We start from the raw sequence: 23,197 nt of genomic DNA, 5'->3' as shown, positions 1-23,197 counted from the left end.
GCATGCTAAATTGTTTACCTGCTTGCCGTCGCAGCTGCGTGGCGAGCAGGTGTAATTACAACTACTCTGTCCCCATTCACTTTAAGTTGAGCTGGAAAACGGAAACAGGGGAAATAGACGCAGTGGGTTATTCTTTTTAACGCATTTGCTTCATAAAGAGGTCTTAAACTGGAAGTAACATTATGCCTCAGGAAATCAACAAATTGTGGTGCACTTAAGTAGGTATAATCACAAATGGGGTCATTTATCAAACTGGTGTGAAGTAGAACTGGCTTAGTTGCCCGTAGCAACCAATCAGATTCCACCTATCATTTTCCAAAGGAGCTGTCAAAAATGAAAGGTGGAATCTGATTGGTTGCTATGGGCACCTGAGCCAGTTCTACTTTCCACCAGTTTGATAAATGCCCCCACAGGTTTCCTGATTCCTCTGATGGTCTATGATCCGATTCCTTCCTTGGTAAAGGAACCCAGACCCTGAGCTCAGAGAAAGGGCTCAGTGGAAGCAGACTGCATGTGTAGAAGAGATGTGAATTGTCTCCGATCCCTGAGAGGCTGGACTTCCTGAGGGGGAGGGCACTGGCATGCTTTCCTCAGCAGCTGCTTCATTCACAGTTTAGTGCTGGCAGAGTAGGCATGCAGCGGGTACCTCCACCAATGTCGTGATACCATCCACGTCCAGCCCCGTGTTTGTATCTCCCTTTACCCGTGCTGAGGAAACTAGTTCAAACTTCTATCCACATCAGAAATACAAGCTCTTTTATATTAATATATATATTGTTTTTTAATGTAACAAGCAACTCTCTGTTCTCAGAGCTGTCTGTGCCTTAAGGAGCTACTTTTCTATTGTCTTTTTGGTTTTTTACTGTGAAAATGTCCCTGTCTTCCTGCTGCAGTGGAGCAGAGATCTTCTCTTGTCATGAACTGGACTCCTGTGACCTAAGGTTTTCCGACGTTGACTTGAATAGGTCCTGTGCACCCACACCAGAGAGCACCTTAAAAGCAGGACTAGATGTCGGTACAAGAAAGAAGTACGTGTATGCAAAAAAGAAGGTATGTGATTGCATGTGTACATACGTGGCAGACTAAGGGGCAGTGGGTCCTTCTCTTCTATGTAACACTACATGGAAGGATGTACAGCTTACACCTACACTTCTGCATTCACTCCCTGTCTAAGGTGAAATCTCCCAGACAGCCATGCTATGAGCTGAGCGCTGCGATTGGCCAGCGCTACAACATAGGAGAAAGAGACGCCGGCAGGCTCAAATGGGTGGAGCCTAACTATGACTTTACCAGAGCCTGTAACCGGAGAACGGAGCGGCGCCCGGGGATAATAGTAAGTGCAGGGGGATCCCTGGGCGCCGCTCTCCATGTATGTATATTCAGTTTACATACTTGATGCTGATGAAAGGTCCTCTTTAAACCAAAACCAGGATTGGTTCTAGAAAAGAGGAGATGTTCTTCCTTTATAACTTAGTCTTTTTTAAAGAGGACCTTTCACCACTCCTGACATGTCCATATTAATAGCTTCATGCATTCCCCACGTCCTAACAATTCTGGAGCCTCTATTCTTATGGCTCTATGTTGTGCTGTTCCTTTATTATTTCTACTAGAAGTTATGAATGAGTTGCTAGCAGTCTGCAGTAAGGGTACAGAGGGGTGGTAACCAGTTGGGGGGTGTACCTGCACAGACTCTATCCAATCAGTTCTGCCATTGTCAGACTGTGCAGATACCCCTTCAACTGGTTACCACCCCTCTGTACCCTTACTGCAGACTGCTAGCAACTCATTCATAACTTCTAGTAGAAATAATAGAGGAATGGCACAAAAACCATAGCAATAGATGCTCCAGACTCGTTATTACATGGGGAATACATGAAGTTATTAAAACAGACATGTCAGGAGTGGTGAAAGATCCCCTTTAAGCACTTAGTGCATGGCATTCTGGTAGTAGCAGTTTTTGCAATAAAACACTCCTGGTTTTGGTTTGAATTTTTTTTTTTTATATGTAATGGGGTCATTTATTATTAGTGTTTATTTTTTTTTCTATTTTAGACTGTCAAATATTTTAGGTGCATTTAATAATGAAAGTGTGCCTGTTTTGGAAGCCTTTGCACCTTGTTCGACTGTTTTTAATTTTAGGGCTCATCCAGACGACCATATGTATGAGTCTGCATCAGCGGAACGGGTGTGGACCCATTCATTTAAATGGGGCCACAAAGGATACGGACAGCACACCATGTGCTTTCCACATCTGTAGTTCCGTTCCGAAAGAACTCGAAAGTCAATCAACTGGACCTGGGCGTGCCAAAGGGTGCGTAAACGGAGCCTCTAGGTGCTGAAGCAATGCCCTAATAGCATCTAGAGACTCATTAGCATATTTTAAAAGTCTTTATTTTAAGAGACCGGCGGCAGGCAGGGAGTTATAAAGCACACTGTTATGTACTGCTGACATTAGCACATCGCCAATGTCAGTCAGCTACACCCTTTAAAGGGGTTTTCCCATCATATACAATGGGGGCATATCGCTAGGATATGCCCCCATTGTCTCATAGGTGCGGGTCCCACCTCTTGTGCCTCGTTCGACTATTTTGATATTTTTAGACTAATTTAGAAGTTTTCAAATTTTTGTGACTTTTTCCAACCTACCGGTATTTATGTAGGTGCACCTTTTTTTGCACCTGAATTTGCCGCAAAAACTGTCTAATCTCTGCACCGCATCAGGGCTGGTGTACTTTTCTTCGTCTGTTTTCAGTGGGGAAGAGCGATTTTATTAATTTTTACTTATTTATTTTTTTGCATTAAAAGTCACACTTTCCGGGGGACGTAACTTTTATCTTCAAAGATGCGACTTTTTTCATGCGCAAATAAATTAGAGCAGTCAAAATGAATATGAGCCTGTCTAACTGAAAAACAACCACCAGAGGTCAGACTAAGGCCGTTTTCAGACGAGCGAGTGTCACTCGTCCTGAACATCCAGCACTGCCGGGGTCACATTTCATTATATTGATTTATGATGCTGTGTAACCCATACAGTTCTGGAATGTATTAGATGACACTGACATAATGCTGAGACAAATAGTAGTGTAGAAGCAGCACTGTGCGGTCTCAGGATAATGCGTCTATGTCAATGCAGCAGCCTAACCGTAGGCCCTTGATCCATCAGGCCAAATCGTATACGTGTAGAAAAGAAGATGGCTTCGGCAGCATTCCGCAATATCAAAAATACTTTAATCGTACCTCCAGACACAGATGGCAACGAACGTTTCGACTGTGTAACAGTCTTTGTCAAGCCTAATGACACAAAATCTGATAGGCATATATATACCCCCCTCATATAAAATACACACCCCGTTACATCATTAGTGCAGATCACTACACAATAGGATACACATGTTCATACTTTAACTCACAGCTAACGACATGTCCAACGAACTCGTGTAGTTCTCCTCGGCGTTCCCTTATCTGTAATGCGCAGTCGCGTCTCAACCCATCTAAAACCCGGAAGTATCATACGTCGCCATGGCGCCCGGAGGCGCACGTGTCTCTAGCCAATGAGCTGCCAGAGGGCCTCACTGACGTCACAGACTGCGCGTCAACCTCGTAACACTCACCCAAGAGCGCACATCCGTGCGTCGATGGCGTGGGTCACATGAGGTACGCAGCCAGTAACAACATCGCGCAGGTACCGGCGCCATGACAACGAAGACGCCACGATCCACGCTGCTTACTGTGGAGTAAATATGTGCTATCCGTATCCAAAATGAACTGGTTTGTGCAACATATAGACAACACAGATAATAGCCCGATTACAGAGGGACATCAAGCCGGACTGTACATATTCATGATCATAACAGGTATAGGGCAAAAACATATCATAGCAAGTACAGATAGCAATACAAACAGTGTATCCCATGTATACTTCACATATGGATCATCATCATAGCACTTTGACATATAAATTTGGGGACCAATCCCCCGGTGGATGCGCTACATATAGGTTAAAATCATAATGTCCCTATACTAAGAGGACAAAACAATGACACACATCAATCGATGGATGAGACATTGAACTCTAGATTCAAACCAAAGGGTTGAAGGGACCTAAGGGTATGGATCCATTTAAGTTCCTTTTTCCTCAGGATTCCCTTCCTGTCCCCACCCCTTCTCAAATATCCCACGCTATCAATAGCCCGAAATCTCAATTGATTGATAGAATGTTTGCAATCAATGAAGTGTTTGGCAACCGGTTTGTCGAGTGCACCTGTTCTTATTGTACTTTTATGTTTATTAATTCTTTCCCTCAATTCCATCGTAGTCTCCCCCACATAGATCAAGCTACATGGGCACTGTATCATGTAAACCACATCTGTGGACTTACATGTATAGTGACCCTTGATTTTGAACCGTTTACCACTATAGGGATGTGTAAAACCGTCGCCTTTCATGATGCCACCACAGTTGCAACAGGAAAGGCAAGGGAAATTACCATTCCTCATTGGTGCTAGTCTTTTCTGTCTTTCGATGTCCTTACCCCCTATATCCGCTTTCACCAATCTATCCCGTAGGTTGGGGCTCCGTTTGTATGCCATCATTGGGGGAACTGAAAATTCAGTGACTGTAGGCAATCCTTTCTGCAGGATCTGCCATTCCTGACGTAGGATGGTGGCTATATTGCCGCTATCACTCCCAAAGATGGATACAAATGGAATTCGGGGGGTCTCATGTTTCTGTGGTTTCTTTACCAAAGTGGAACAACGTTCCATAGATGTAATCCTATGCTTGGTACGGTTAATCAATTTGGTGGGATAACCTCTCTTACTAAACTTATCGCACATCTCATCAACTCTGAATTCAAAGAGGATGTCATCTGATACGATGCGACGTACTCTAAGTAATTGACTCCACGGAAGGGAGCTTACCATATTCTGAGGGTGACTACTGTCATACATTAACAAGGTGTTCTTGTCTGTAGGTTTTTGGAAGAGATCAGTACAGATCCTTCCATTGAGCACCTGAACTCGGACGTCAAGGAACTGCAGCTCACGGGCAGAATGCATCACGGTGAACTGCAGGTCCCGGACTCCAGAGTTCAGGTGCGCATGGAACTCATCCAACTCGGGCACAGTCCCCGTCCAAATCAAGAAAATGTCGTCGATGTAGCGCCACCAGCACAGGACTCTCTCAAAAAATGTGGAGTGATACACCAGCCGATCCTCCACCTCCGCCATGAAGATGTTTGCGTAGGTGGGGGCCACATTAGACCCCATCGCCACACCCCGCTTTTGCTGGTAGAAGGTGTCCCCGAAGAGAAAATAATTCCTCCTCAGGACCACCTCCAGGAGGGCGAGGATCAGCCGGCGTGCCCCAGGAGAGAGCCCTGTGCCGGCCAGGGCCACATCGACGACATTTAGACCATAAGAGTGATCAATGGATGTATACAGGGATACAACATCAAAACTCACAAGCAAAAACTCCGCCGGCAAATCAAGTGAATTCAGCTTTGTCAAGAAATGGCCAGTATCACTGATATAGGAGGGAGCCGTGGTCGCGTGGATCCGCAACACTTTGTCCAAAAAGATGGATACAGGATTAAAGATGGAACCCCTGCCCGACACTATAGGTCGGCCAGGGGGATCCACAAGACTCTTGTGGATCTTTGGTAATACATATATCACAGGGGTGATCGGATGGCTCACCCGCAGAAAGCTGTTTAGTTCATCGTCAATGACTCCTTGACTAAGAGCCTCATCCAATAACACCCCTATGATATCTGCTATGTCCCACCTCGGATCCTTGCCCAACATCTCATAGACATTAATATCTCCTACCTGTCTTTTGATCTCGTCAATATATTTACAGGTGTCCATCACGACCACGGCGCCCCCCTTGTCAGCTGGCTTGATCGTCAATTGCTTGTTGTGTTCCAGTTCAAGAACAGCCCGCCTCTCATCTTGAGATAGGTTGTGTTTGAACTGGTGGGTTCCCTCCACCCTCAATTGCTCGATCCGTTTCCTGACAAAGCTGATGTAGGTTTCAATCACATGGTTGTTTTGCGGTGGAGTAAAGTGACTTTTATTGCGTAAATCGAAGTTTTTGCACATTAAGGTATCAGTGGAAACATCAAGTTGACTAATAGGTACATCAATATTTCTAACTGAAAAAAAAAGCCTTCAGTCTCAAGCGTCTAAAGAACTTTTGTAAGTCGAGCTCAAACTCGAACCAGTCCCTTGATGTTGTAGGGCAGAATGTTAGGCCACGGCTTAGCACACTAATTTGTGCTTTGTCAAGCTGGAAGGAAGAGATGTTCACGACCAGGTTCATCATTTCCGCTGTCCGCGTCTCGTTACTCTCCCCTGGATATGGGTGGGGGCCTCTATCGATATTGGGGGAAGGGTTCTTGTTGGATCGGTGGTGTTTCCTACCACCCCTTCTATATCGCCTTCCCCTCTTTTTCTGCTTGGGCCTAAAAAATTAGACGCACCTGATTCGTCAGCGGAATCAGATTCCCCAGTGCTGAAGCCAAATCTGCCTTGATCAAAGCGTTTGCCCCGTCTACGCCTATTAAACCTTTGTGGCTGAGATGACTGCCAGTTGTATATTTTGCCAGACTGGTAATCATCTAAGTCTCTATGCCACTTATCTCTCTTGACGTGTTCCACTTCCAACTTATGTCGTGCAATATGTTGTGTGGTCTTGTCTTTGTATACTGTAAAATCCTCAGCACTCATGAGGTCCTGGATCTGGACTTCCAACTCGGCTGTGGTTTTCCTCAGGTTGTCAACCTCTTTCTGCAAAAAGTCTATGTTTAATAACATTAATTCAAAAGAATATTGATTGTTGATAGCTTCAAAGGCTTTACAAAAATCACCATTCGTCGGGAATAAATTGGGGCGAAGATTAGATCTAAGTCCCCTAGGTATCCTCTGTTGCTTGTAATATTCCCTTAAGGTAATCAAATGTAATTCCATAGTATTCAATCTCTTGAGGTCCTGCTCTACTTTACGTTTCAGGATATCAACAGAGGGGGAGCTTAAAAATGTCACATCACATCCATCTACATTGATAAGTCGCTGTATGTCCTCATCAGTATATACATACATGTGTCTTGGCGAGGTATCCATATTCTTACTTGGACCTGGGGGACCCTCCATGATGTGTATCACCACTGCGTCCAACTCCCCAGTGCACGCCTCTCGGATCAAATGTAGAGACAAATAGTAGTGTAGAAGCAGCACTGTGCGGTCTCAGGATAATGCGTCTATGTCAATGCAGCAGCCTAACCGTAGGCCCTTGATCCATCAGGCCAAATCGTATACGTGTAGAAAAGAAGATGGCTTCGGCAGCATTCCGCAATATCAAAAATACTTTAATCGTACCTCCAGACACAGATGGCAACGAACGTTTCGACTGTGTAACAGTCTTTGTCAAGCCTAATGACACAAAATCTGATAGGCATATATATACCCCCCTCATATAAAATACACACCCCGTTACATCATTAGTGCAGATCACTACACAATAGGATACACATGTTCATACTTTAACTCACAGCTAACGACATGTCCAACGAACTCGTGTAGTTCTCCTCGGCGTTCCCTTATCTGTAATGCGCAGTCGCGTCTCAACCCATCTAAAACCCGGAAGTATCATACGTCGCCATGGCGCCCGGAGGCGCACGTGTCTCTAGCCAATGAGCTGCCAGAGGGCCTCACTGACGTCACAGACTGCGCGTCAACCTCGTAACACTCACCCAAGAGCGCACATCCGTGCGTCGATGGCGTGGGTCACATGAGGTACGCAGCCAGTAACAACATCGCGCAGGTACCGGCGCCATGACAACGAAGACGCCACGATCCACGCTGCTTACTGTGGAGTAAATATGTGCTATCCGTATCCAAAATGAACTGGTTTGTGCAACATATAGACAACACAGATAATAGCCCGATTACAGAGGGACATCAAGCCGGACTGTACATATTCATGATCATAACAGGTATAGGGCAAAAACATATCATAGCAAGTACAGATAGCAATACAAACAGTGTATCCCATGTATACTTCACATATGGATCATCATCATAGCACTTTGACATATAAATTTGGGGACCAATCCCCCGGTGGATGCGCTACATATAGGTTAAAATCATAATGTCCCTATACTAAGAGGACAAAACAATGACACACATCAATCGATGGATGAGACATTGAACTCTAGATTCAAACCAAAGGGTTGAAGGGACCTAAGGGTATGGATCCATTTAAGTTCCTTTTTCCTCAGGATTCCCTTCCTGTCCCCACCCCTTCTCAAATATCCCACGCTATCAATAGCCCGAAATCTCAATTGATTGATAGAATGTTTGCAATCAATGAAGTGTTTGGCAACCGGTTTGTCGAGTGCACCTGTTCTTATTGTACTTTTATGTTTATTAATTCTTTCCCTCAATTCCATCGTAGTCTCCCCCACATAGATCAAGCTACATGGGCACTGTATCATGTAAACCACATCTGTGGACTTACATGTATAGTGACCCTTGATTTTGAACCGTTTACCACTATAGGGATGTGTAAAACCGTCGCCTTTCATGATGCCACCACAGTTGCAACAGGAAAGGCAAGGGAAATTACCATTCCTCATTGGTGCTAGTCTTTTCTGTCTTTCGATGTCCTTACCCCCTATATCCGCTTTCACCAATCTATCCCGTAGGTTGGGGCTCCGTTTGTATGCCATCATTGGGGGAACTGAAAATTCAGTGACTGTAGGCAATCCTTTCTGCAGGATCTGCCATTCCTGACTCTGAATTCAGAGTTGATGAGATGTGCGATAAGTTTAGTAAGAGAGGTTATCCCACCAAATTGATTAACCGTACCAAGCATAGGATTACATCTATGGAACGTTGTTCCACTTTGGTAAAGAAACCACAGAAACATGAGACCCCCCGAATTCCATTTGTATCCATCTTTGGGAGTGATAGCGGCAATATAGCCACCATCCTACGTCAGGAATGGCAGATCCTGCAGAAAGGATTGCCTACAGTCACTGAATTTTCAGTTCCCCCAATGATGGCATACAAACGGAGCCCCAACCTACGGGATAGATTGGTGAAAGCGGATATAGGGGGTAAGGACATCGAAAGACAGAAAAGACTAGCACCAATGAGGAATGGTAATTTCCCTTGCCTTTCCTGTTGCAACTGTGGTGGCATCATGAAAGGCGACGGTTTTACACATCCCTATAGTGGTAAACGGTTCAAAATCAAGGGTCACTATACATGTAAGTCCACAGATGTGGTTTACATGATACAGTGCCCATGTAGCTTGATCTATGTGGGGGAGACTACGATGGAATTGAGGGAAAGAATTAATAAACATAAAAGTACAATAAGAACAGGTGCACTCGACAAACCGGTTGCCAAACACTTCATTGATTGCAAACATTCTATCAATCAATTGAGATTTCGGGCTATTGATAGCGTGGGATATTTGAGAAGGGGTGGGGACAGGAAGGGAATCCTGAGGAAAAAGGAACTTAAATGGATCCATACCCTTAGGTCCCTTCAACCCTTTGGTTTGAATCTAGAGTTCAATGTCTCATCCATCGATTGATGTGTGTCATTGTTTTGTCCTCTTAGTATAGGGACATTATGATTTTAACCTATATGTAGCGCATCCACCGGGGGATTGGTCCCCAAATTTATATGTCAAAGTGCTATGATGATGATCCATATGTGAAGTATACATGGGATACACTGTTTGTATTGCTATCTGTACTTGCTATGATATGTTTTTGCCCTATACCTGTTATGATCATGAATATGTACAGTCCGGCTTGATGTCCCTCTGTAATCGGGCTATTATCTGTGTTGTCTATATGTTGCACAAACCAGTTCATTTTGGATACGGATAGCACATATTTACTCCACAGTAAGCAGCGTGGATCGTGGCGTCTTCGTTGTCATGGCGCCGGTACCTGCGCGATGTTGTTACTGGCTGCGTACCTCATGTGACCCACGCCATCGACGCACGGATGTGCGCTCTTGGGTGAGTGTTACGAGGTTGACGCGCAGTCTGTGACGTCAGTGAGGCCCTCTGGCAGCTCATTGGCTAGAGACACGTGCGCCTCCGGGCGCCATGGCGACGTATGATACTTCCGGGTTTTAGATGGGTTGAGACGCGACTGCGCATTACAGATAAGGGAACGCCGAGGAGAACTACACGAGTTCGTTGGACATGTCGTTAGCTGTGAGTTAAAGTATGAACATGTGTATCCTATTGTGTAGTGATCTGCACTAATGATGTAACGGGGTGTGTATTTTATATGAGGGGGGTATATATATGCCTATCAGATTTTGTGTCATTAGGCTTGACAAAGACTGTTACACAGTCGAAACGTTCGTTGCCATCTGTGTCTGGAGGTACGATTAAAGTATTTTTGATATTGCGGAATGCTGCCGAAGCCATCTTCTTTTCTACACGTATACGATTTGGCCTGATGGATCAAGGGCCTACGGTTAGGCTGCTGCATTGACATAGACGCATTATCCTGAGACCGCACAGTGCTGCTTCTACACTACTATTTGTCTCTACATTTGATCCGAGAGGCGTGCACTGGGGAGTTGGACGCAGTGGTGATACACATCATGGAGGGTCCCCCAGGTCCAAGTAAGAATATGGATACCTCGCCAAGACACATGTATGTATATACTGATGAGGACATACAGCGACTTATCAATGTAGATGGATGTGATGTGACATTTTTAAGCTCCCCCTCTGTTGATATCCTGAAACGTAAAGTAGAGCAGGACCTCAAGAGATTGAATACTATGGAATTACATTTGATTACCTTAAGGGAATATTACAAGCAACAGAGGATACCTAGGGGACTTAGATCTAATCTTCGCCCCAATTTATTCCCGACGAATGGTGATTTTTGTAAAGCCTTTGAAGCTATCAACAATCAATATTCTTTTGAATTAATGTTATTAAACATAGACTTTTTGCAGAAAGAGGTTGACAACCTGAGGAAAACCACAGCCGAGTTGGAAGTCCAGATCCAGGACCTCATGAGTGCTGAGGATTTTACAGTATACAAAGACAAGACCACACAACATATTGCACGACATAAGTTGGAAGTGGAACACGTCAAGAGAGATAAGTGGCATAGAGACTTAGATGATTACCAGTCTGGCAAAATATACAACTGGCAGTCATCTCAGCCACAAAGGTTTAATAGGCGTAGACGGGGTAAACGCTTTGATCAAGGCAGATTTGGCTTCAGCACTGGGGAATCTGATTCCGCTGACGAATCAGGTGCGTCTAATTTTTTAGGCCCAAGCAGAAAAAGAGGGGAAGGCGATATAGAAGGGGTGGTAGGAAACACCACCGATCCAACAAGAACCCTTCCCCCAATATCGATAGAGGCCCCCACCCATATCCAGGGGAGAGTAACGAGACGCGGACAGCGGAAATGATGAACCTGGTCGTGAACATCTCTTCCTTCCAGCTTGACAAAGCACAAATTAGTGTGCTAAGCCGTGGCCTAACATTCTGCCCTACAACATCAAGGGACTGGTTCGAGTTTGAGCTCGACTTACAAAAGTTCTTTAGACGCTTGAGACTGAAGGCTTTTTTTTCAGTTAGAAATATTGATGTACCTATTAGTCAACTTGATGTTTCCACTGATACCTTAATGTGCAAAAACTTCGATTTACGCAATAAAAGTCACTTTACTCCACCGCAAAACAACCATGTGATTGAAACCTACATCAGCTTTGTCAGGAAACGGATCGAGCAATTGAGGGTGGAGGGAACCCACCAGTTCAAACACAACCTATCTCAAGATGAGAGGCGGGCTGTTCTTGAACTGGAACACAACAAGCAATTGACGATCAAGCCAGCTGACAAGGGGGGCGCCGTGGTCGTGATGGACACCTGTAAATATATTGACGAGATCAAAAGACAGGTAGGAGATATTAATGTCTATGAGATGTTGGGCAAGGATCCGAGGTGGGACATAGCAGATATCATAGGGGTGTTATTGGATGAGGCTCTTAGTCAAGGAGTCATTGACGATGAACTAAACAGCTTTCTGCGGGTGAGCCATCCGATCACCCCTGTGATATATGTATTACCAAAGATCCACAAGAGTCTTGTGGATCCCCCTGGCCGACCTATAGTGTCGGGCAGGGGTTCCATCTTTAATCCTGTATCCATCTTTTTGGACAAAGTGTTGCGGATCCACGCGACCACGGCTCCCTCCTATATCAGTGATACTGGCCATTTCTTGACAAAGCTGAATTCACTTGATTTGCCGGCGGAGTTTTTGCTTGTGAGTTTTGATGTTGTATCCCTGTATACATCCATTGATCACTCTTATGGTCTAAATGTCGTCGATGTGGCCCTGGCCGGCACAGGGCTCTCTCCTGGGGCACGCCGGCTGATCCTCGCCCTCCTGGAGGTGGTCCTGAGGAGGAATTATTTTCTCTTCGGGGACACCTTCTACCAGCAAAAGCGGGGTGTGGCGATGGGGTCTAATGTGGCCCCCACCTACGCAAACATCTTCATGGCGGAGGTGGAGGATCGGCTGGTGTATCACTCCACATTTTTTGAGAGAGTCCTGTGCTGGTGGCGCTACATCGACGACATTTTCTTGATTTGGACGGGGACTGTGCCCGAGTTGGATGAGTTCCATGCGCACCTGAACTCTGGGGTCCGGGACCTGCAGTTCACCGTGATGCATTCTGCCCGTGAGCTGCAGTTCCTTGACGTCCGAGTTCAGGTGCTCAATGGAAGGATCTGTACTGATCTCTTCCAAAAACCTACAGACAAGAACACCTTGTTAATGTATGACAGTAGTCACCCTCAGAATATGGTAAGCTCCCTTCCGTGGAGTCAATTACTTAGAGTACGTCGCATCGTATCAGATGACATCCTCTTTGAATTCAGAGTTGATGAGATGTGCGATAAGTTTAGTAAGAGAGGTTATCCCACCAAATTGATTAACCGTACCAAGCATAGGATTACATCTATGGAACGTTGTTCCACTTTGGTAAAGAAACCACAGAAACATGAGACCCCCCGAATTCCATTTGTATCCATCTTTGGGAGTGATAGCGGCAATATAGCCACCATCCTACGTCAGGAATGGCAGATCCTGCAGAAAGGATTGCCTACAGTCACTGAATTTTCAGTTCCCCCAATGATGGCATACAAACGGAGCCCCAACCTACGGGATAGATTGGTGAAAGCGGATATAGGGGGTAAGGACATCGAAAGACAGAAAAGACTAGCACCAATGAGGAATGGTAATTTCCCTTGCCTTTCCTGTTGCAACTGTGGTGGCATCATGAAAGGCGACGGTTTTACACATCCCTATAGTGGTAAACGGTTCAAAATCAAGGGTCACTATACATGTAAGTCCACAGATGTGGTTTACATGATACAGTGCCCATGTAGCTTGATCTATGTGGGGGAGACTACGATGGAATTGAGGGAAAGAATTAATAAACATAAAAGTACAATAAGAACAGGTGCACTCGACAAACCGGTTGCCAAACACTTCATTGATTGCAAACATTCTATCAATCAATTGAGATTTCGGGCTATTGATAGCGTGGGATATTTGAGAAGGGGTGGGGACAGGAAGGGAATCCTGAGGAAAAAGGAACTTAAATGGATCCATACCCTTAGGTCCCTTCAACCCTTTGGTTTGAATCTAGAGTTCAATGTCTCATCCATCGATTGATGTGTGTCATTGTTTTGTCCTCTTAGTATAGGGACATTATGATTTTAACCTATATGTAGCGCATCCACCGGGGGATTGGTCCCCAAATTTATATGTCAAAGTGCTATGATGATGATCCATATGTGAAGTATACATGGGATACACTGTTTGTATTGCTATCTGTACTTGCTATGATATGTTTTTGCCCTATACCTGTTATGATCATGAATATGTACAGTCCGGCTTGATGTCCCTCTGTAATCGGGCTATTATCTGTGTTGTCTATATGTTGCACAAACCAGTTCATTTTGGATACGGATAGCACATATTTACTCCACAGTAAGCAGCGTGGATCGTGGCGTCTTCGTTGTCATGGCGCCGGTACCTGCGCGATGTTGTTACTGGCTGCGTACCTCATGTGACCCACGCCATCGACGCACGGATGTGCGCTCTTGGGTGAGTGTTACGAGGTTGACGCGCAGTCTGTGACGTCAGTGAGGCCCTCTGGCAGCTCATTGGCTAGAGACACGTGCGCCTCCGGGCGCCATGGCGACGTATGATACTTCCGGGTTTTAGATGGGTTGAGACGCGACTGCGCATTACAGATAAGGGAACGCCGAGGAGAACTACACGAGTTCGTTGGACATGTCGTTAGCTGTGAGTTAAAGTATGAACATGTGTATCCTATTGTGTAGTGATCTGCACTAATGATGTAACGGGGTGTGTATTTTATATGAGGGGGGTATATATATGCCTATCAGATTTTGTGTCATTAGGCTTGACAAAGACTGTTACACAGTCGAAACGTTCGTTGCCATCTGTGTCTGGAGGTACGATTAAAGTATTTTTGATATTGCGGAATGCTGCCGAAGCCATCTTCTTTTCTACACTGACATAATGCTGTCAGTGCATTCCAGAACTCTTAGGCCCCTTTCACACGGGCGAGTATTCCGCGCGGATGCGATGCGTGAGTTGAACGCATTGCACCCGCACTGAATACCGACCCATTTATTTCTATGGGGCTGTTCACATGAGCGGTGATTTTCACGCATCACATGTGCGTTGCGTGAAAATCGCAGCATGCTCTATATTCTGCGTTTTTCACGCAACGCATGCCCCATAAAAGTGAATGGGGTTGCGTGAAAATCACAAGCAAGTGCGAATGCGGTGCGATTTTCACGCACGGTTGCTAGGAGATGAACGGGATGGAGACCTGATCATTATTATTTTCCCTTATAACATGGTTATGAGGGAAAATAATAGCATTCTGAATACAGAATGCATAGTAAAATAGCGCTGGAGGGGTTAAAAATAAAAACTAATTTAACTCACCTTAATCCACTTGATCGCGGAGCCGGCATCTCCTTCTGTCTTCATCTTAGCTGTGTGGAGCAACAGGACCTGTGGTGACGTCACTCCGGTCATCACATGATCTTTTACCATGGTGATGGGTCATGTGACATTACCACAGGTCCTGTTCCTGGAATGAATGCTCACCACAGGTCCTGTTCAGCAAAGAAGGAGACAGACGAGATGCCGGCAGCACGAGCAAGTGCATTAAGGTGAGTTAAATATATATATATTTTTTTTAACCCCTCCAGCGATGTTTTACTTTGCATTCTGTATTCAGAATGCTATTATTTTCCCTTATAACCATGTTATAAGGGAAAATAATACAATCTACACAACCCTGATCCCAAGCCCGAACTTCTGTGAAGAAGTTCGGGTTTGGGTACCAAACATGCGCGATTTTTCTCACGCGAGTGCAAAACGCATTACAATGTTTTGCACTCGTGCGGAAAAATTGCGCGTGTTCCCGCAACGCACCCGCACATTTTCCCGCAACGCCCGTGTGAAAGAGGCCTGAGGCCTCTTTCACACGAGTGTGGCAGATTGGCTCCGAATGCGTTCAGTGAAACTCGCACCATTTTGCAAACAAGTTCAGTCAGTTTTGTCTGCGATTGCGTTCAGTTTTTTCTGCGCGGGTGTAATGCGTTTTGATGCGTTTTTCACGCTAGTGATAAAAAACTGAAGGTTTACAAACAACATCTCTTAGGAACCATCAGTGAAAAACGCATTGCATCCGCATTTGCTTGCGGATGCAATGCGTTTTTCACTGAAGCCCCATTCACTTCTATGGGGCGTGAAAATCGCAGAATATAGAACATGCTGCGATTTTCACGCAACGCAGAACTGATGCGTGAAAAACAACGCTCATGTACACAGACCCATTGAAATGAATGGGTCACGATTCACTGCGGGTGCACATTGCATTGCACCCGCGTGGAAAACTCGCTCGTGTGAAAGGGGCCTAAGGGCTGTTTCACACGAGCGGATGCCGTGCGTGGCATCCGCTCCGTAAAAGAGTGCCAAGACCCGATGCAGACTGCAGAGGCACGGAGCATTAACATGACTGATAATGCTCCGTACCTCTCTGTGACCTCTTTACTACAAAATCACAGTGACAACTTTATCTCCCTGTGATTTCGTAGTAAAGAGGTCACACAGAAGCACGGAGCATTATCAGTCATGTTAATGCTCTGTGCCTCTGCAGTCTGCATTGGGTCTTGGCACTCTTGCACGGAGCGGATGCCACGCACGGCATCCGCTCGTGTGAAACAGCCCTAAGGGTTACATAACACCATAAATCAATATAATGCTATGTGACCCCGGCAGTGCTGGGAGTTCAGGACGGGAGCTGTGCTACGAGTCCAGAGCGTGACACTCGCTCGTCAACATGTTTCGCTAGCTAATCTAGCTTCATCAGGGGTTCCGAACAGCATGAATGCTGTCCGGAACCCCTGATGAAGCCAGATTCGCTGGCGAAACATGTTGGGGGACAGAGTTTAGTGTTTTTAGCTTCTGATGTTCTTATCAGCTTGAGCCATTAGTGCAGTAAAGCGCCAGCGATATCTGTTAAAGAGTGAACAGTGGTGGATACAAATAATCACCCAACTACATAGGATGGTGCTGCACTGGTTGTTTATATAAAATCCAAGTGTGGGACCAGGGGAGTGCATCCCCGTGGGTCAGTGCAATTATAACACACCAGTGTCATAACTGACAAGGCATTAGTTAGTTTTAACCTTTTTTAGCTCACATTCACCTTATTAGGATTCTTAAATATAGATAGTAAAAGTTAAGTTTTATTATTTGGGACAATTGAGGTTACTGGCCAAGTTAGGCTTTAGTTTTTGGTTATAGGAAAGATGTACTCACTGGATTAATGAGCGTTTGCTTGTTCATCGAGTGAGTGGTGGCAGATTTACACAGGGCAATTATCAGGAACGAGAGTTCCTAGCAATGCAGGTTCCTGATAACTGCCCCATTGTCAGCCGGTATAAAAGGGCATTTAGTATGTTGTGTAAGGCCTGTATTATACCTGCAGATAGGCAGATCGTAGGAGCGCTCGTTAGCGATGATCTGCCTGTGTAATACTGCCTCAGATTACCCGATGATTGATCATTGGGCAATCACAATTTTTAAGCAAGCTGAAAAATCTTTGTTTGCCAGCAGCAGACCGTGCTGTCTAATCATTGTCTGGTGCCGGCAAATAAGGATTTTGTATGGGGGCGAGCAATGGCATTAACCATACTGTGAAGGGGATCGGTGCTTGTAATAGCAGTGGTCTTCTCCACTTCTCGACAATCGGCCTCCTCTGCTGGTCTAATACCAGCCTAAGATTTCCGGTAGTAGAACAATTTTGTATTCTGAATCAAAACTAAACAGTGAGTGGCATGAGTAATCCTGCAGCAACGTTCTTCATTTGCAGGCATTTGCTCTTTTTGTGAAAGAACTACAATCAACATGTGCATCGCCTCGGTCTGCTCAAGATGGATCCATCGCGTGGGCCTGCTGTGGGCAAGAGTTTAGCGACCTGAGAACTGTCCACAAACACGTGGCTGCACAGCATGCACCGGAGATTTTACATCAAACTGGAAAGATTTTAGAAGAAATTGCAACAAATGCTACCACCAGTTTACCATGCACTGATTTTTTAGATAATAACACTGCTGCCTCAACTGAATTGTCCTGGAGCGATCGTAAGCATTCTGACTGGTTACCAGATGTGAAAGGGTACAAAACAAAAGAACTTACAAGGTAATACAAGATTCAAGGAGTGTGTTAACATCTGTTTAAAGGAAATGTCATCAGGCTCTCTATTTTTAATGACTTGGTTGGTATTCAGAGCATTAAAGGGTTATTCCCATCTCTCCGACTTCCACCGGATAGGGAATAAGTATCTGAGTGGCGGTGGGGGAGGGGCTGAGGACCTGCTGCTTGTTTTTTGAGAGTAAGGGCACTGTGTTCCCCCATTTAAATGGCGTGGAAGTCATGCATGCGCCCTGCCACTGCATTCAACTGTATGAAATAGTTAGGACCTATCTCCGGCAATCCCATAGAGTTGAATTGAGCAGCAGGGCACATGCATGACCTTTGCCCCATTTAATCTTGGGAACACAGTGCCTGGTTTTCATGGTCAGCAGGGACCCCGGCCCCCGTTGGTTAGACCCCTGACAGACACTTATCCTTTATCTTGTACATTGGGGATAAGTGTTGGTAATAGGACAACCCCTTTAATGGCATATCCACAGGATATGCCATAAATGTCCGAGAGAATGTAATTTCCACCTCTAGGGTCCCATCTTAAGAATAAATGTCTTGTGGCTGCTGTGAATAGGGGTGGTCTTGTGACTGCTGTGAATAGGGGTGGTCCTGTGACTGCTGTGAATAGGGGTGGTCCTGTGACTGCTGTGAATAGGGGTGGTCTTGTGACTGCTGTGAATAGGGGTGGTCCTGTGACTGCTGTGAATAGGGGTGGTCCTGTGACTGCTGTGAATAGGGGTGGTCTTGTGACTGCTGTGAATAGGGGTGGTCTTGTGGCTGCTGTGAATAGGGGTGGTCTTGTGGCTGCTGTGTATAGGGGTGGTCTTGTGGATGCTGTGTATAGGGGTGGTCTTGTGGCTGCTGTGTATAGGGGTGGTCTTGTGGCTGCTGTGAATAGGGTGGTCTTGTGGCTGCTGTGAATAGGGGTGGTCCTGTGGCTGCTGTGAATAGGGGTGGTCCTGTGACTGCTGTGAATAGGGGTGGTCCTGTGACTGCTGTGAATAGGGGCGGTCATGTGGCTGCTGTGAATAGGGGCGGTCATGTGGCTGCTGTGAATAGGGGCGGTCATGTGGCTGCTGTGAATAGGGGCGGTCATGTGGCTGCTGTGAATAGGGGCGGTCATGTGGCTGCTGTGAATAGGGGCGGTCATGTGGCTGCTGTGAATAGGGGTGGTCTTGTGGCTGCTGTGAATAGGGGTGGTCTTGTGGCTGCTGTGTATAGGGGTGGTCTTGTGGCTGCTGTGTATAGGGGTGGTCTTGTGGCTGCTGTGTATAGGGGTGGTCTTGTGGCTGCTGTGAATAGGGGTGGTCTTGTGGCTGCTGTGAATAGGGGTGGTCTTGTGGCTGCTGTGAATAGGGGTGGTCTTGTACAGATGTCTCCATTACAGAGGTTGTCCGAGTTAAGAAAAAAAAAAAATATATATATAGCACTGTAAATCTGATGGGCAGCCATATATAGCTGTGCTAAGCAAGTTGTCGGGTGAGAGGTCAGAAGGAAGCGGCAGAAGTGATGGAGCGTGGCTGAGGTGACAGTTGATGACAGAACGGGCTGTTTGCTGCAGCAGGGAAACAGAATTTACAGCTGATAGGGTCAGAGAAAGATAGTGAAGATATTCTTTTATATGGGACCAGAGGCATGTGAGGTGCTGTTTGATACAGCGCACACTCCAGCTAGCCTTCCTCAAAGGCAAATGAATGGGACATGGTGAAAAAAGAGCTTCTGCTGTGGATCTGTAGATTTATCACAGGGGCCACAAAGAACAGTGGGAACAATCCTGCTGCAGTGATTACCCTATAGGCTCTCATCTGCTTTATATCTATCCAAAAACTTATTTAACCCACAGACTACCAGCGCCTTAAATGTATAGCGCTGGTTGTCTATTTAAATATGGCACTTGCAAGCGAGCACGGTAGGCGCCACAGCTTCCGGGTTTCTGCTGTTTCAAACAACAGAGGACCAGGGATAAAGTCTGCGATTGCGGTACTATATGTAATGTGGGGTGTAGTAGTATATACTGTAGACTGTGGGGTGTTGTACACTATACACTTTGAGGGGCTCAGGGTGTTATACTATTTATGTAGTATATATTTAGCAGAAAAAAAAAATGGGGTGAAACACGAAAGGGGGCATGGTTGTGGCCCAAGATGAGTAAACAGCCCTGGGCATATAATACACTTAGGGCCAAATTTATCATTACACTTACATCTTGCTCCACTTTTACATATGTCCAATGTCACTTTTGGCTAAGTCTGATTTATTAATAGTCCTTTAATACTGTGATAAATGTGGTTTGACGGTAGCAGTTTATCCGTCAGTAAGCGGCTTTACAAAAGTCGCACGTCTTTATGAAAAAGTCGCATGTTCTATTAAAAAGTCGCATAAGATAAGCATGGTCCTCACTGGAGTACAAATTGCTAATTTTTTGCACAATTTTTTGCGACCTTTTAAATTGTCACAATAGTAAATCTGTCTAGAGATTCATTTACATAAGAAAACACGCCCACTTTCTGAAAACTGGCGAGCATAGCGCAGAGCCAATAAAAGTCGCAAATTTTTGCGCAGTTTTAGCGATTATTTTGACTTGAGCTAATGATAAATCTGGCCCTTAATCTGCCCCTGACAATTACACTGATGATACACGCAGGAACATCCCCCTACCTGTTCTTGTGCAATGCTCTGCAGAACTCCAGTCTGTCAGCTCCGGTGCCCAGAATTGATCTCTTAACTGCCTGCAGCTACTTTAGTAAAGCCTTCAGCCCTGAGTCTATGCTGCTGAAGGGCTTAAATGCTATATACACCTTTGGTGTAAATTTTTTTTATTTTTTATGATTGCATTTAATAGGGATCGACCAATTATCGGAGTTACCGATATTATCGGCCGATATTCATGATTTTTAAAGTTATCAGTATTTGCATCTAACCTTGCCGATAATGCATCCAGCGCGCTATCACAGAACATGAGCGCGCTGCTGTCAGCACGATCATGTTTCCTCAGCAGCACAGGGGAGAAGGAGTCACATATTGCCACATCCGAAAAGTCCAAACTGTTAAAATATGAAAAAAATAAAATAAAATATCTTATGTGGTAAACGCCGTAAAGGAAACAATTTTTTTTTCCAAAAATGAAAATGCACAGAATATCGGTATAAGTTATCGGCTATCGGCCTGAAAGTTCACAGGTTATCGGTATTGGCTCTAAAAGATCTATATCGGTCGATCCCTAGCATTTAACTTATTTTTGGCTAAAAATCATATTTTCAATTGGCCTTTATTAAAAATATTGAGCTGTTCAGTCACAAAGGGTTAACTCTTTTTCTAACTGTGTGACTGGTACTTTCACTTTGTGCTGGTCATCTAATAACCCTTATTTCTAAACTACTGAAAGGTCATAAACACTTAGGCCCCTTTCACACGGGCGAGTATTCCGCGCGGATGCGATGCGTGAGTTGAACGCATTGCACCCGCACTGAATCATGACCCATTAATTTCTATGGGGCTGTGCACACTAGCGGTGATTTTCACGCATCACTTGTGCGTTGCATGAAAATTGCAGCATGTTCTATATTCTGCATTTTTCACGCAACGCAGGCCCCATAGAAGTGAATGGGGTTGTGTGAAAATTGCAAGCATCCGCAAGCAAGTGCGGATGCAGTGCGATTTTCACGCACAGGTTGCTAGGTGACGATCGGATGGGGACCCGATCATTATTATTTGTTATAAGGGAAAATAATAGCATTCTGAATACAGAATGCTAAGTAAAATAGGGCTGGAGGGGTTAAAAAAAATAAAAATAAAATTATCTCGCCTTAATCCACTTGTTCGCGCAGCCGACATCTCTTCTGTCTTTAACTGTGGGCAATAGGACCTTTGATGATGTCACTACGCTCATCACATGATCCATCACCATGGTGATGGATCATGTGATGGACCATGTGATGAACGCAGTGACCTCATCAAAGGTCCTATTGCTCACAGTTAAAGACAGAAGAGATGCTGGCTGCGCGAACAAGTGGATTAAGGTGAGTTAAAAAAAAAAAAATTATAATTTTTAACCCCTCCAGCCCTATTTTACTTAGCATTCTGTATTCAGAATGCTATTATTTTCCCTTATAACCATGTTATAAGGGGAAATAATACAATCTACAGAACACCGATGGGTACCAAACATGCCCGATTTTTCTCACGCGAGTGCAAAACGCATTAAAATGTTTTGCACTCGCGCGGAAAAATCGCGCATGTTCCCGCAACGCACCCGCACCTTTTCCCGCAACGCCCATGTGAAACCAGCCTTATTTAAGCCACATTCTTATCAGTTAGACAAGAACTAGGCTTTAATGAGTGTTTATGATGTGAGAGAGCAGAGATAAGGAGCCCGTCTGCTCCTCAGATGATGTAAAGGACAAAAAATCCACAGGCAGCTAGTAGAGCATGTCAGCTCTGTACAGAAAAAAGGATTCCATATTGTTAATAAATACCAATTTCAAAAAAAGATTTTTGGCTCAAAATAAGTATAATGCAATAATAAAAAAATGTGCCCCCAAAGGTGTACATGGCCTTTAAAGTTTTCCCTGAAGAATCCAGGGAGAGAGCAGAAAGCAGCAGGCGGCAGTGCAGGAAGGCGTGACCAGCACAGTGACCTCCGTGCACAGACACATATCTGCTCTCTCAGGCTTGTGCAGAAAACCTTATCGGAGCAGGGTGTCACAGTCCCTTCTGTAACAGATGTCAGGACGTCTTCTATTTCGGTGATGTCATCGGCGCAGGCGCACTGAGGGAGTTCTGAGGAGACGAGCCTCCTCATCTCAGAGCGCCTGCGCCGAATGAACACAGGCGCGCGATTTTTGAAATGCCGACAGGGCTGGCCGGAGGAGGAGATCCCGGCTGGCCCTGTCAATCAACACGACGAGGGGACGGTTTTCTGTAGCAGCTACCAGCAAGTAGCCGCCCTACTTGCTGGTAGAGACCGAATTTACATATTATAAAACTTCGTTTTTGGAAGAAACTGCTGGATCAAAGTAAGTAACACCATTATATTTTCATAGATCGCAATATAACTAATTTAACTCGCCCAAAAAAAAAAAATCACTTTAGTGGGGTGACAGAAGCCCTTTAAACTTTTTGTGAGGCAAGGTAACAAAAAATAGCTGTTTTGGCACCATTTTTTTTTTTTGCTATTAGTGTTCATCTGACAGGTTAGATCATGTGGTATTTTTATAGAGTAGGTTGTTACGGACGCGAAAATACCAAATATTTGGTTGTTTGTTTCAAAAATTATTTTTTTGTGTCTCCATATTCTGAAAGCCATAGGTTTAACTATTAAACCTTCTGACAAGGGAGAAAACACTGTATTATGAATTCAGATGACTATAA

The 23,197-nt window shown here is 45.0% G+C and overlaps 1 protein-coding gene across 1 annotated transcript in view; it reads left to right on the top strand.

Moving 5' to 3' along the window:
* Positions 1–519: 519 nt before the first annotated feature.
* Positions 520–23,197, top strand: part of TSTD2 (thiosulfate sulfurtransferase like domain containing 2) — an 81,148-nt gene continuing 58,470 nt past the window's right edge. The window contains exons 1-2 of the mRNA XM_040417288.1: positions 520–1,050; positions 17,493–17,821. Coding sequence (XP_040273222.1) covers positions 871–1,050; positions 17,493–17,821 — 509 coding nt within the window. The 5' untranslated portion in view covers positions 520–870. The remainder of the gene's footprint in view (positions 1,051–17,492; positions 17,822–23,197) is intronic.

The sequence above is a fragment of the Bufo bufo genome, chromosome 2 (assembly GCF_905171765.1).
Source record: "Bufo bufo chromosome 2, aBufBuf1.1, whole genome shotgun sequence".
Lineage (NCBI taxonomy): Eukaryota > Metazoa > Chordata > Amphibia > Anura > Bufonidae > Bufo > Bufo bufo.
This window is presented reverse-complemented; position numbering and strand designations above follow the sequence as displayed.